The 14,528-nt window shown below is 42.0% G+C and overlaps 1 protein-coding gene and 1 long non-coding RNA gene across 2 annotated transcripts; one reads left to right on the forward strand and one right to left on the reverse strand.

The window, feature by feature from the left end:
- The first annotated feature begins 4,495 nt into the window (after positions 1-4,495).
- LOC138957736 (uncharacterized) lies at positions 4,496-6,188 on the forward strand. The gene is made up of 2 exons (XR_011453162.1): positions 4,496-4,644; positions 5,846-6,188. It is a non-coding gene; the product is annotated as an uncharacterized lncRNA (long non-coding RNA).
- A 3,103-nt stretch (positions 6,189-9,291) lies between these two features.
- Positions 9,292-12,836, reverse strand: LOC138957735 (uncharacterized). The gene is made up of 3 exons (XM_070328791.1): positions 12,613-12,836; positions 12,012-12,284; positions 9,292-10,561 (listed from the first exon to the last, which is right to left on the reverse strand). Exons 1-3 carry the CDS (start codon positions 12,834-12,836, stop codon positions 9,292-9,294), a joined length of 1,767 nt encoding a protein of 588 aa, XP_070184892.1.
- Positions 12,837-14,528: the final 1,692 nt, after the last annotated feature.

A 14,528-nucleotide genomic window follows, 5' to 3' on the forward strand; every position in this document is an offset into this window, starting at 1 on the left:
GGAGCTGAATGTTTGGCAAAAGGACTTTGTCGACTTTGGGCTCAAGTGAAGACCGTAAGGAATGTTCAGAACTGTATGTGTGCACAAGTCAACAGTGACGACGCCCTGAGAATTCCAGACTTTTAACTGACATTCACACACCACGCTGTGATAAATAGACACAGAGCGAGTTTTCGCGAGGAACAGGGTTGAGCTACGGTAGGGTCACTGCGCATGGCTGGTTTTTTTCTTCGCGGAAACGCTGTTGGGTTGTGTCCAGTCGCGTCCCTTGCAACAAGATGGCGACAAGCGCGTTACGGATTTACTGTTGTGGAGAGTTGATGGACGACGATGATGAACAAGCAGTACTGTTTTATTGTTGATGTGAATGTAATGCCAAAACATCGAACTATCGATTCGAACGTCAATGAAGAAGTGAGCGTGAAAATCGAGCGCAAAACAGCCGGGTAAAAGTTCAGGGCGCTAAAGTACATTTGAGCCGAAATCGCACCCAAACTCCTGTTGACCTCATTTCTTCCCAAAATAAACATCACTGCTAAAATAAAATGCATTAAAACCAAGACAGTATCCAACCCAGTATCCTTAATTTTTGAAAGGCTAAGTGATTTACAACAAATGTCTTCTCACAATCCGTAACTTTGTCAAAAAATATTTGCAGAAGTTTCTCACCTCGCCTTGGCAGCCATCTTGGAACTGGAGAGACCCTACGCAGGAAGCAAGGTTGAAAGTTGGTTAACCGGTGACGTCACTCCAGTCGTACCGGACCGAGTTTTTGCGACCTCCGGTTCGACTCGAGTCACCTTAGTTGACGCTAAAACTCGCTCATCGTGACACACAGTCAGCACACTTTGGCCACGCCCCTCCAGCCAGTCACGTGATCAGTCTTGACGACGCGCTCATAGAGACTCGCTATGAGCTCTGGGACGGGACAGGTTCGAGTCATAACGCGCTGTCCCTGAGATTTTGGTTGTATGTGTCATTTTGTAGTATTTGTTAAGAGAGAGAGAGAGAGAGAGAGAGAGAGAGAGAGAGAGAGAGAGAGAGAGAGAGAGAGAGAGAGAGAGAGAGAGAGAGAGAGAGAGAGAGAGAGAGAGAGAGAGAGAGAGAGAGAGAGAGAGAGAGAGAGAGAGAGAGAGAGAGAGAGAGAGAGAGAGAGAGAGAGAGAGAGAGAGAGAGAGAGAGAGAGAGAGAGAGAGAGAGAGAGAGAGAGAGAGAGAGAGAGAGAGAGAGAGAGAGAGAGAGAGAGAGAGAGAGAGAGAGAGAGAGAGAGAGAGAGAGAGAGAGAGAGAGAGAGAGAGAGAGAGAGAGAGAGAGAGAGAGAGAGAGAGAGAGAGAGAGAGAGAGAGAGAGAGAGAGAGAGAGAGAGAGAGAGAGAGAGAGAGAGAGAGAGAGAGAGAGAGAGAGAGAGAGAGGGACAGAGAGAGAGTGAGACAGAGAGACAGAGAGACAGAGAGACAGAGAGACAGAGAGAGACAGAGAGAGAGAGGAGAGAGAGAGAGAGAGAGAGAGAGAGAGAGAGAGAGAGAGAGAGAGAGAGAGAGAGAGAGAGAGAGAGAGAGAGAGAGAGAGAGAGAGAGAGAGAGAGAGAGAGAGAGAGAGAGAGAGAGAGAGAGAGAGAGAGAGAGAGAGAGAGAGAGAGAGAGAGAGAGAGAGAGAGAGAGAGAGAGATACCGCGCTGTCCCTGAGATTTTGGTTGTATGTGTCATTTTGTAGTATTTGTTAAGAGAGAGAGAGAGAGAGAGAGAGAGAGAGAGAGAGAGAGAGAGAGAGAGAGAGAGAGAGAGAGAGAGAGAGAGAGAGACAGAGAGATGTTTGGAGGAGGTTGGGTGTGTGTGTGTGAAGACGGGGGGGGGGGGGGGGGAGGGGGGAGGGGGGAGGGGGGGTGAGAGAAAGCGAAACACTGCCGATCTGAGTCAGTGTGTACACTGAGCAGAAAACATGGCTTCTTCATATTTAAAACACACCGACATACCGCGCATAGGTAACACAGCTATGTTTGGTTCATACAGAGTAATGGTGAGAGAACATGAACACCTACTATAGCCTTGATAAACCATTCCACTGACCTGAGAAATGTGTTTGTTTCTTCTTTTGTGCTACCGAATAAAAACTTGTTACCACCCAAAGTGACTGTAAAGAATGAGTATTGCGAGCAACAGCCGAGCAAGCACACCGTGCCAACATCGCAATATAAGCATAGTTTAACAAACAAAATCTTCCAGAAGTCCGCACTGTCGGTGTTCCAAAACACTAACCCTAAGTTTGTATTGTCTTATAGTTCCAAAATATTCATGTTAGAATATTTTCACAGCTTCTTCCTAAACATGTACAGAGAAGGTGTGTCGATTTGTGAATGACATACCACTGTGAATGACAGTCACTCTCTGAGACAGCTGACGTGAACAGCTAGAGACATAGTTCAGTCAGATGAGTGACATTCACACGTCTCAATCTTAATGTGTATATTCAGTGTGAATGACAGTCACTCTCTGAGACAGCTGACGTGAACAGCTAGAGACATAGTTCAGTCAGATGAGTGACATTCACACGTCTCAATCTTAATGTGTATATTCAGTGTGAATGACACTCACTCTCTGAGTCACCTGACGCGAACAGCTAGAGACATAGAGCGAGTTTTAGCGTCAACTAAGGTGACTCGAGTCGAACCTGAGGTCGCAAAAACTCGGTCCAGTACGACTGGAGTGACGTCACCGGTTAACCAACTTTCAACCTTGCTTCCTGCGTAGGGTCTCTCCAGTTCCAAGATGGCTGCCAAGGCGAGGTGAGAAACTTCTGCAAATATTTTTTGACAAAGTTACGGATTGTGAGAAGACATTTGTTGTAAATCACTTAGCCTTTCAAAAATTAAGGATACTGGGTTGGATGCATTTTATTTTAGCAGTGATGTTTATTTTGGGAAGAAATGAGGTCAACAGGAGTTTGGGTGCGATTTCGGCTCAAATGTACTTTAGCGCCCTGAACTTTTACCCGGCTGTTTTGCGCTCGATTTTCACGCTCACTTCTTCATTGACGTTCGAATCGATAGTTCGATGTTTTGGCATTACATTCACATCAACAATAAAACAGTACTGCTTGTTCATCATCGTCGTCCATCAACAAGTAAATCCACAACAAGTAAATCCGTAACGCGCTTGTCGCCATCTTGTTGCAAGGGACGCGACTGGACACAACCCAACAGCGTTTCCGCGAAGAAAAAAACCAGACATGCGCAGTGACCCTACCGTAGCTCAACCCTGTTCCTCGCGAAAACTCGCTCATAGTTCAGTCAGATGAGTGACATTCACACGTCTCAATCTTAATGTGTATATTCAGTGTGAATGACACTCACTCTCTGAGTCAGCTGACGCGAACAGCTAGAGACACAGTCCAGTCAGATGAGTGACATGCACACGGCGTCTTGGTGAGAGAAGAAGAGAACTCTAGATAATCTTGTCCTCAAATTGGCAATCTTGTCCTAACTGGGATTTTTATTTCTTCAGTCACCGACGCAGCCATGAAAGATTCCGTCATGCTAGCTGCAAAAATAAATACAAGTCGCGTAAGGCGAAAATACAATATTTAGTCAAGTAGCTGTCGAACTCACAGAATGAAACTGAACGCAATGCCATTTTACTCGTAGCATCGTCAGGCCACCGCTCATGGCAAAGGCAGTGAAATTGACAAGAAGAGCGGGGTAGTAGTTGCGCTAAGAAGGATAGCACGCTTTTCTGTACCTCTCTTTGTTTTAACTTTCTGAGCGTGTTTTTAATCCAAACATATCATATCTATATGTTTTTGGAATCAGGAACCGACAAGGAATAAGATGAAAGTGTTTTTAAATTGATTTGGACAATTTAAGTTTGATAATAATTGTTATATATTTAATTTTCAGAGCTTGTTTTTAATCCGAATATAACATATTTATATGTTTTTGGAATCAGCAAATGATGGAGAATAAGATAAACGTAAATTTGGATCGTTTTATAAATTGTTAATTTTTTTTACAATTTTCAGATTTTTAATGACCAAAGTCATTAATTAATTTTTAAGCCACCAAACTGAAATGCAATACCGAAGTCCGGGCTTCGTCGAAGATTACTTGACCAAAATTTCAACCAATTTGGTTGAAAAATGAGGGCGTGACAGTGCCGCCTCAACTTTCACGAAAAGCCGGATATGACGTCATCAAAGACATTTATCAAAAAAATGAAAAAAACGTTCGGGGATTTCATACCCAGGAACTCTCATGTCAAATTTCATAAAGATCGGTCCAGTAGTTTAGTCTGAATCGCTCTACACACACACACACACACAGACAGACAGACACACACACACACACACACACACACGCACATACACCACGACCCTCGTTTCGATTCCCCCTCGATGTTAAAATATTTAGTCAAAACTTGACTAAATATAAAAAGGTTATAACTATGTGTATGATACATAAGACTTAGCTATAATTATCTACTTGTATCCCTTGAATATATAGACAAATAACATTGTTTTCCCCAGCTGATCAGCATCATCCCTCTGAACAACATGACTTTTGCCTCCCCAAAAGGCCATACATTACAACGGATGAAAACCCTGGCTGGTGGCAGGTCATCAACCACTGGACAAGATTCCACCTGGTTGAAAGTGAGTTGGCTTAATGCTATAAATAGCCCAACAATAGAAAATGGCTGACCAGACAAAAAGTTAAAAACACCATTTGGGGTTTCTTTTTTTATTACACACATCCTGTTCAGATTTGCAATTAATTTCAGATTTTCCACAGACATTGCAATGGTTTTTGCCTAGAATGCAATATAAAAACTTTTCATAAGGGATAGGATATGTGGAGTTATTTTGGGCTGGCATTATCCTGAACATTCAAACAACAATATGACTATATTCTGTGATCTTATTTTTAAAACTATTAAGGGCAAATACAACCCTATTAAAAAAAAAAATGGAATCAAGCACCCAAGGATCAGGGTAGGCAGCTAAATTCGTTTATAAGTATGGTAAAGTACCTTGTAGGCACCCACCCCGCTTATGCACCGATTTCCCTCAAAAGTAGGGAGTGGAAGTTTACTAGATACAGCACCCTTTGCTGAACCAACCGCTCATGAGAAATAGCAGTATTTGATCACTTGCTATGAGAATGATACTGGGGTTTGCTTCTGTGCGAAAATGTCTGTCTCTTTCTCTGTGACACAGATGTGTCCATGTGTGTGCAATGAAACATGAAAACTTAACAGCAAGAACCCCTGACATAGTTTAAGAACAAATGCTCAGTCATAGCGCAATAACAAAAGATGACGTAAGATCTGCTTTGTATATCGGAAAAACTCCACTCAAGTGATTGAAAATCTGTGTGTCACTGTCAGACACATTATTATTATTATTATTGTGATCATTTTTTATGCGCCTAATCTAGATATAGCCCTAGGCGCTTACATATTAATTTCTGCCGTTTGAAATGGAATTTTTTACAGACAGACAGACAAACAGACATTTTTTACACACATACCATTTATATTTATAGGCAATGAACACCCAGGTACCTGTGCAGTATTTAGAGCCCTGATTTCATTCACAGAATCTTTCACTTCCTTCTGTGAGTTAAAACTGAACCAGATATGTCAATGAATGTGTTCCTGAGCATCTGAATATTTGCACAGACCAAAAAAACAAAAAAATTGTTTGTGGTTTAGGTGTGCACACACAACTGTTTAGTTAATTGCTACTTGATCTTTGGAAATATACACAAGTTTTGGATTACTACATTTATCATGAAAATTATGTCTCAAGAATGAACATCTATCTGCAATTGATTTGTCCCTGTTTGTGGCAGGGTGCAGGGTGCAATTTGCTGCATGAGACAGAACTCCTGGAGAGCTGCTTGGTATTAGCAATAAAGTTTCAAGCCACTACAAGAGGGAAAGACTCTTTTAGGTGGGGCTCAAAACTTCTCGTCAGCTCAGGTGAGAATGACCTGCTGTGTTTGAGGTCAAACAGAACATACTTTGCAGAATATAATTGGTTCATAAATACTGTGAACGTTGAACATGGTGCAGCAGACAATGCAAATGAGAATGCACTGATCAGGGTATTTGCGATAAGTAATTCATTGTATGTTGATTTATTTTCTTCTGAATGCAATATGAACCACTTTCCTGTAATAAAAGTGAAACGTCTTTCATGCATTTTCTAGTCATACCATTTTCCGTGTTTGTAATGCATGCATTGGTAACCAGGCGATGATGTGCACAAAAAAATGTCCAACTAGGTGGGAACTGAGCATTTGGTTGGTATGGTTGAAGTTGAGTGGGTTTTTAAAAAACTTTTACTTTTTTTTTAAGTTGAGTGTTGATGAGCTTTCAGTCAATTCACAACAGTGCTTGTCACCTAGCTGGGCTTTTTTTTCTTGCATACCACCCCTGGTGCCCCTCATACAGGAACATGCATGCAAACAATCACATTCACATAGATATTGATATATATAATACATCACACACAAGTTCATACACCACTACATTTCACAAATCAGAAACTCAGTACACTGTTTGAACTTTCATTTAATGAAAATCATTCAATCAACATCCTCAAGCACATATCAAACAAAAACAAACCATTAAAGGCACAGTAAGCCTTCCGTAAACCATCACATATACTGTCAGGCTTTTACACACACGCTTTCATTTAAACACTCACCACTTGAGAACATCCTAGGTGCCCTCCGTAAAGAGCGAGCAATTTTCAAAGAATTTATTTTTGTGCGTGGTTATATCTTACCCCTGAGCCATCGTGAACCCGTGTGGTCCAGTTTCCTTTTGTTCAGAATGTAGTCGTCAGTTAGTGATTTCAATGCGACTCGCTGTAAGCTTATCTGCAACAGCACGTTATTGTGTACCTCTGAATCTAAACGCAACAAACAGCTGCGATTCACACGAACTAGAGCGGTGGCGATTTACTGTTCAGAGGAACTGGCGCTAGGCAAAACCGTCGTCTGCTACGAGAAAGATGACACGTTTCCGGGCTTTTCTTTTTTCAAACTTTCAAATTGTACTGATTTTGTCTTGATGAAAAAGGATTCTTTTATGATTTGAGAATGCTTGTGTAACAAACTGTCAATCTATTATTTACAAACATAATTTTTTTGAACATTGCTTGCTCTTTACGTAAGGCACCTAGGATGTTCTCAAGCGGTGAGTGTTTAAACAAAAGGGTGTTTGTACTGTGTGTAAAAGCCTGACTGTATCTGTGATGGTTTACGGCTTACTGTGCCTTTAACACACTGGTATAAAAATTAAAAAAATACTGAAAAAACATACCTTATGTATATTATATTTATAACATACATATTCCAGCTTTCTATCACGAGTCACAAATGACGACACATATCAGAAGAAAGAGAGAAAAAAGACTAACCGCAGACATTTTATACAAGATTATCTCCCCAGTCTCTCCCCAGAAACTGGCATTTAAAAATTATTTGATGACTTTGGTCATTAATTTAACTCTTTGTATACTAAGGACCGCATATCAGGTCCCGAGGCTCACAACGCTTGTGTACTAAGGACCGCATTTGCGTTCCGCGAGTTTGTAGGTCACTTGGTTAGAGGTCGGGGGTCGACTCGCGGAACGCAAATGCGGTCCTTAGTACACAAGCGTTGTGAGCCTCGGGACCTGATATGCGGTCCTTAGTATAGAAAGAGTTACGTACTGTCGGAAGGATGAGACCAAATTGTACAGTTTCACTATCAGAATCATTGTCACTACTGTTCAACCCCATCAATAAGCCAAGAACAGTCCAAATTTGAGCTGCTTAATTCTCTCAGTTAGAACTTAACCAAATAACTCACATTAAAGGTCTACAAATTCATATATATGTACAGTCACAAAGAAATACTGTCAATGCCATCAAGAAATCATGCAATTCTGTTACTCAAGAACCAAGCCAAACTCCCTTATTGTTGAAAGTTCCTGGAACACCTTTTTTTTTACTGCATAATTCTACACAATCAAAAGAACAACAAAAGGAAATCCAACATCAACACGCTTTCTTAAGAACAGCAAATATCCACAAACTCAAAAGTGTCAGAAAACTATTTCTTTTGAAAGTGTATCATATATCTTCTTCGGTTGCTTTGTCAGGAGGAAAACACCTTACATCGACAAGACATTATCTTGTACACATCATACAGGGCATTATTTTGCACACAGTTAAAATCACATCATACAAGAAATTATTTTGCACACAGTAAAACACATCACAGAAAACACAAATGTTGCCGACAAATATAACAAGAAGAGCAAACGCTCGATCGAGTCACTTTCGCAGTTCTGAATATTATATGAGGCATCAGATGGACAGGAAGAAATTGCTATTCACAACACAATGAGTCACGTTCACATAAAATTTGAGCCCGGTCACTTTTATAGTTTCCGAGAAAAGCCCAACGTTAAGTTGTGTGTTGCCGAACAGAAAAGGCTAGTTATCTCCCTTGTTTTTCTGATAACGTTCGTAAAAGGCTACAGATGTAAATACTTTGATGTAAAGAATAATCCTACAAAGTTTTAATCACATCCGATGAACTTTGTCAAAGATATAAAATGTCTAATTTTTCCTTTGACGCTGACCTGTGACCTTGAAAAAGGTCAAAGGTCAACGAAACAATCGTTAAAGTGTAGAGGTCATTGGAGGTCACGACTAAACAAAATATGAGCCCGATCGCTTTGATAGTTTCCGAGAAAAGTCCAACGTTAAGGTGGTGTCTACGGACGGCCGGCCGGACGGCCGGCCGGACAGACTAACACTGACCGATTACATAGAGTCACTTTTTCTCAAGTGACTCAAAAATGTTTCAAAACGCAGAAGAAGATTAAAAAATGTATCTACATTGTGCTCTTTTATTCACCACTTTGAAGCGTGACTTTTCCCAAGGTGTTCACTGTTGGCAACACATTGACTCAAGTTATGTGGTGCCTTCCGTGCCTTTCTTTTTGGGAGAAGCTGAGAAGAGTCCCCCCTTTCCCTCTTTCGCCTAGTTTGGAATGCCTCTGATGGTTTGCGACCGGATTGCAGACACCGTCTGCCTCCCACATGTGTTGTCCGGCGAGCGACGGCTGTTGGTTGCACATGAATCAAGCCCCTGCGCACTACTGAGGCACAGCCTGTGGATTTGCCAAAGGAAAACAGAGCTGATGTAAGGGCGGAAGTTGTCATTTTACCAACCATTTGAGTGAAGTGGCGAATTGCTGGCACGAGTTCTTCTGAAGTGCTTGTGGCTTCTTTAATCATCTTGTGTATGCCTCTCGGTTGTCCAGCAAGGCTTCAAACCAGCCTGCTGGGGGTTTTGTGCAGCCAGTTGCCAGGGTGTAGAAATGGCACCGGGTTTGAGAGTCTTTCACTGGAAAAAAGTTCAGTGCCGAAACATTATAGTACACAGTGATTGCAAACTGATGTTTGCAAGGTGCACCGGTTAATCCAGCTTTGCAGGTGCACATTTCAGTAGCCATGTCCACTTCATATGACTTCCCTGTTTCGCTTTCGCTTTGTACCTCAAACAGCATTTCACCAAGTGTAGTGATCATGTCCTTGGTGATCGTGTGTTTGCCTGTAATGTACCGCCGGCTGATGGTAACATCCCTCCTTCCGTTGGCCAGATCCATGAGGCGTCGCTCGTAGTAGGCAGGGAGTCTTGTTAGGAGAAAGTCAACCAGTTGTACAACGTTGTACGCCCTGGTCCGAACAAAGATTCTGTCCTTCAGGACACGCATGGCTGCTTCGACATAATTGTTGGTCTGGTTTCCTCTGATTGGCAAACTGTCCCTGTAGCACATGGCCCACAGCTTCCTTCTGTCAAAAAGTCTCTCCATGTAGTGGAGAAACTTGGTGTGTGCAGCAGCAACACTGTCCACTTGTCCGGCGCAGAAAACCTCAAGAAGATCATCTTCTGATGTAGCATACATCATGTTTTTCACGATGCCCAGTAGGTGAGGCCGGTCGCTCTTTGGGATGCCGTTCTTACTATCCCACAAAAACCGCCAGGTGGCCTGCAGGAGATGGAACGAGCAGAGAATGGTTGTTGCCTCTGGAAAAATGTTGTTCAGACTCTGCCTTTCTGCTTCACTGTCATCGGTTATAAAAACTTCTGGTCCCTTCTCTCCTCTGCCAAAAAATGCATCTGACGGAACCAGTTGCATGTAGAGCTGCAGAGCCAGAATCAAGACTTCGGTTGACTCTGACGACACAATCAGGCAACCGAGCGGGAGGCCTCCAGCGGAGCTGTGTGTCAGCAGAAGGAAGACCCGACAGTCAAAACGATCCATTCCTCCAGAGGCATCCACGAAGACCAGTTCACCGCTGGTTCTGTGTAGCTTGTGAACTCGTTGCATCAATTGTGTGCAGACGGCAATGGCGAGTTTCCCACTAGCTGTCCTCTCCATCTTGCAGCACTCACTGCCTTGCTGGGTGTTGTAGACTTTACACGCCGCCTCTACATCCGTAAACATCTTCTCGCCAGATGATGCCCCGTAGTGTTTCTCAAACACTTGTTTGTACAGCCTAAAACAAAAAGAGATAAGCGGTGTCATTCACAATGTTGCTATCATTTTCCAATGAAGGTTTGGTCTTGCTGGCTGCGAAGTCATGATTGTTGCGCTACACAAGTTTATCGCCATGTGCAAGTTATCTTTCTCCATTACACCCCCCCCCCCCCTCATTCTTTGGCATCAGGTCTTGGGTAAGCCATCTTACAGAAGCCGTTAATAGTATTTCATTTTAACTTTTAGGCACAAATTAAGTACACTCCATTTAGTCAATCAAACATATGCTATTGAGAAATTTGTTAATTACAGTCACCGTATCTTAGAATATTATAATTTATATCAATTGATATTGGTAACAGTGATGGCATTAGTATTTGTTCAAACCGCTACGCAAACTGTATGATGCAAACAGTCTAGAAAAAAAGGTAGGCTGGTCATTGGAACCAGTAAGACTTGTAGTACTGGTTTTGTTGCTTTACCAGCGGGAAAAAAAGGTAGTTATAAAAATCAACCGGTAGGTCATACCGGCACCTAATTTTTTCCGGTATTTTCTATTTCAACTGGTAAAATACCGGTGATTACCAGTTAACGCCAATACTGGTTAACATGGTTATTTGATGCGAACTGTACCATTTGTTAAGTGCCTTATTAAAAAATGTAAACACACTTCAGTTTCTCCCTGCAACCAACAGACATAAATCAGGGTAGAATCTACACACAAGATTGGGTACAGTGGAACCCCCCTGTTAAAACCTCAAACAATCTGGACAAAACACATCAGGTCTGACAAAGGAGGGATTGTTAAAATGGGGGTAAATTTACATAGGTTCTGTACAGAAAATCTGAGAAATGAGTCTTACAAGGGGGGTTCCACTGTATACTAAATTATGCATGTTGTTGTTTTTACAAACACACACAGAACATTACATTTTGATTAATATAACTTTTAGCCATGACTGAAAAAGTAGCCATCACATTTACCGGATATTTTGATGGCCTGACAAACACTGTGGACCCCCCTTTAACCCATTGTCTCCCAGGTACGGATATCCGTACCCACTCATATGGCTCTATCTGACCAAGAACTGATATATATATATATATCCACTCAGACTGCTAGCTTCAGTCACTTCCTGTAACGTCGATCTAACATCTGCATTCCAGCGGGTTGATACACAGTTTCTACAATTCTGAGTGACCTGCTGCAGCACAGCTGGTCTCGGCACAAAAAAAAGCTTGGTAAACATAGGTGGGGTAGAAAGTGTTAAAGATCTTCAAAAATCTGAGAAATACATGCCTTAAAAAGTAGGGAGTCTTCAAATGGGGCTAAATTTACAGATGTTGTGAACAAAAAATCTTTAAAAAGGGAAGAGACCTGTATTAAATTTGGAGGTCTTAAAAGGGGGTTCCACTGTATGTATATTACAGGTACATGTCATTGTATGACCATGTCCGAATGTGCTTACCTGTGGCAGAAAAAAATGTCTGGACACTGTGATCTGTCTGCAGCTTGAAATAAGTAGTCTGCTCCATGTTCCAGCTGGAGATCCAATTTGTGCAGCTCCAGGGCACTGGCTGGTGAATGTCCCCTCGAAAACAGATCTTTGAACTTGTCCACAGTCGCATCAGAAACATCTAGATGCCTGAAGAAATCAGCACTGTCGAGACTGTGGTTGTGGGTGTGCTCCAACTGGACAAGCGTGGGAAAATCAGCCAGCAGGGGGTCCTTGTTCTTTGACCTGCAGGCAAGGAACACAATTACATAACATAAGATTCAAAAAAACATTTACTCAAAAAAACAGACTGAAGAGAGAGAGAGTGTGTGTGTGTGTGTGTGTGTGTGTGTGTGTGTGTGTGTGTGTGTGTGTGTGTGTGTGTGTGTGTGTGTGTGTGTGTGTGTGTGTGTGTGTGTGTGTGTGTGTGTGTGTGTGTGTGTGTGTGTGTGTGTGCGCATGTGTGTGTGATAAGCCTGGCACAATTCAGTGACTCTAAGTTTGGGCATTAATAATCAATCTATAAATATAAATGTGGAAAAAGAGATTAATGCGCAAAAAAACATAATCATACCGGCTAAGCTTGCTGAACTGCCTCCTGACTATGACGGTTACCAAAGCAGGGCATGAGGTGTTCTTCGATGACAGACGCTGGTCAGCTGTTGAGGAGCGAGGCATGGTGTTGTGATGACATCTGTAGTATGTCTTGAACAAGTTTTGACTCTGCTTGCAATCCTTGATAGGTACAGTTGCTCTCAGCCGGTAACCCGAGTCAAGGCCTGGAACAGGGAAACCCATTCCTTCGCACCATCTGCACTACTGATGGGAATGCGAATCTCTGCGCTGAACCGGAAACAGTTCGCTTCGGAGGAAAACACCTTCAGTCGAGAAACATGGTACTTGTACCCACTTGGAAGAAGATCCTGAAAAGAAAAACAAGCATTAAAGAGATATTGATTGTTATCTCAGTCTCATCCAAACATTTTCTTTGTCAGTTTTTGTGTGGACTGTAATGTAATAGTAATACTAAATAACTTAATTTAAAAATTAAACACAACAATATTAACACACCAACATTCAAAGAGAACACATTGTGTCAAATATGCAGTAATTCCCCAAAGTGTTTGCCTTGAGGAATCCTCCAAGAGCTGCTGGGGTAACATCTTTGCGAGGTATGCCAGTATTGCCACAGTCACTCACAGCTAGGATGGCGCCATTTTGTGTCCACTGTACACTTTGTGATTCTTGAATATTGGTAACATAGAGCTTAAACAATGACCACGAGTTGATTACTGGAAAATAAACCACGAGTGGGTATTTGCATCCGCTTGGTAATTCACGAGTGTGCGGAGCACACGAGTGAATTACCAAGCGGCTGCAAATACCCACGAGTGGTTTATTTTCCAGTAATCAACGAGTTGTCATTGTTTAAGCTATTTATACAACGAACAACACGGGTCGAACATGCAGTCATGCAGACGACATTTTGTACGCAATTTCATTTCAGCCTAATCACTCAGAGTGTCAAATGCGCGTCATTCAAATAGTCCCTATTCTTTTACTTTATTCTTAGTCTCCGACTCGTCGGCATTATACTTGTCTGGTCTAAATATCGGACCCCATTGCTACGATTAAAACACAATAGCGTTTATATAGCTATTCTGACATTACATTCTGTGTTAAAATCATGTTTTTGTCAGCAGCAAGGACCAGAATGGTCCATGTCGTTGATAGCAGACGACGGTTCCCTTTCCGCATGAAGCCACGGAAATAACCGAACATTGAAAAACCCACGGACATGTATTACGGAGAAAACTCGGGATAACCGGATGTTTAGCATTACGTCAATATGCTAGGAATCATATGACGTCATGACGTATCGTGCTTGCCTACGTATATATGTTCGAAAGTCTGACTTCTGTTGTGAATTTGCGTGGTGAAGACTGCGGTAAATCTGTAGATGATAAGAGAACAAGGATTGTCTCAGAAGAAACGACTAAATGTTTCAGACCGGTAACTTCATTTCAACATTGCACTATATAATGGACGTTCTATGTGACAGGAGAGTTTGCTGATTTTGTGTTAAACATTGGAGAGATCGTCTGCTAGAATCAGAGATAGGTCGCTTCAGATTGCAGCTTCTGGAAATGTGCAAGGTTTGTTGCCTGTTAAAGAACTGGATTTTACACGTACAGTAAGCAACAACAAAAACACACACACAAAGCAAATGGCATCGTCTGTCGACTCGTCACAGAAACAAACCTGGCGAGGTATGCGTGTACTTCATACACGTCAGCCATTGTTGTTACAGTTTTGAGTCAACGTTGTACGTATTCTTCCGCAACAGGGTCCAATCGTCTGGGTTTCAAATGTTCTAAAAATAAATTCTAGTGTTGATTATTTTTTAGCCCTCTTTATTCTTACTTCGAATAATCCACGTGTGACTTTGGTTTTAATCAAAGTAGTTCGTTCTAATTTCTCACTTATCTA

Source organism: Littorina saxatilis, unplaced genomic scaffold (genome assembly GCF_037325665.1).
Source record: "Littorina saxatilis isolate snail1 unplaced genomic scaffold, US_GU_Lsax_2.0 scaffold_1284, whole genome shotgun sequence".
In the NCBI taxonomy this organism is placed as follows: Eukaryota; Metazoa; Mollusca; class Gastropoda; order Littorinimorpha; family Littorinidae; genus Littorina; species Littorina saxatilis.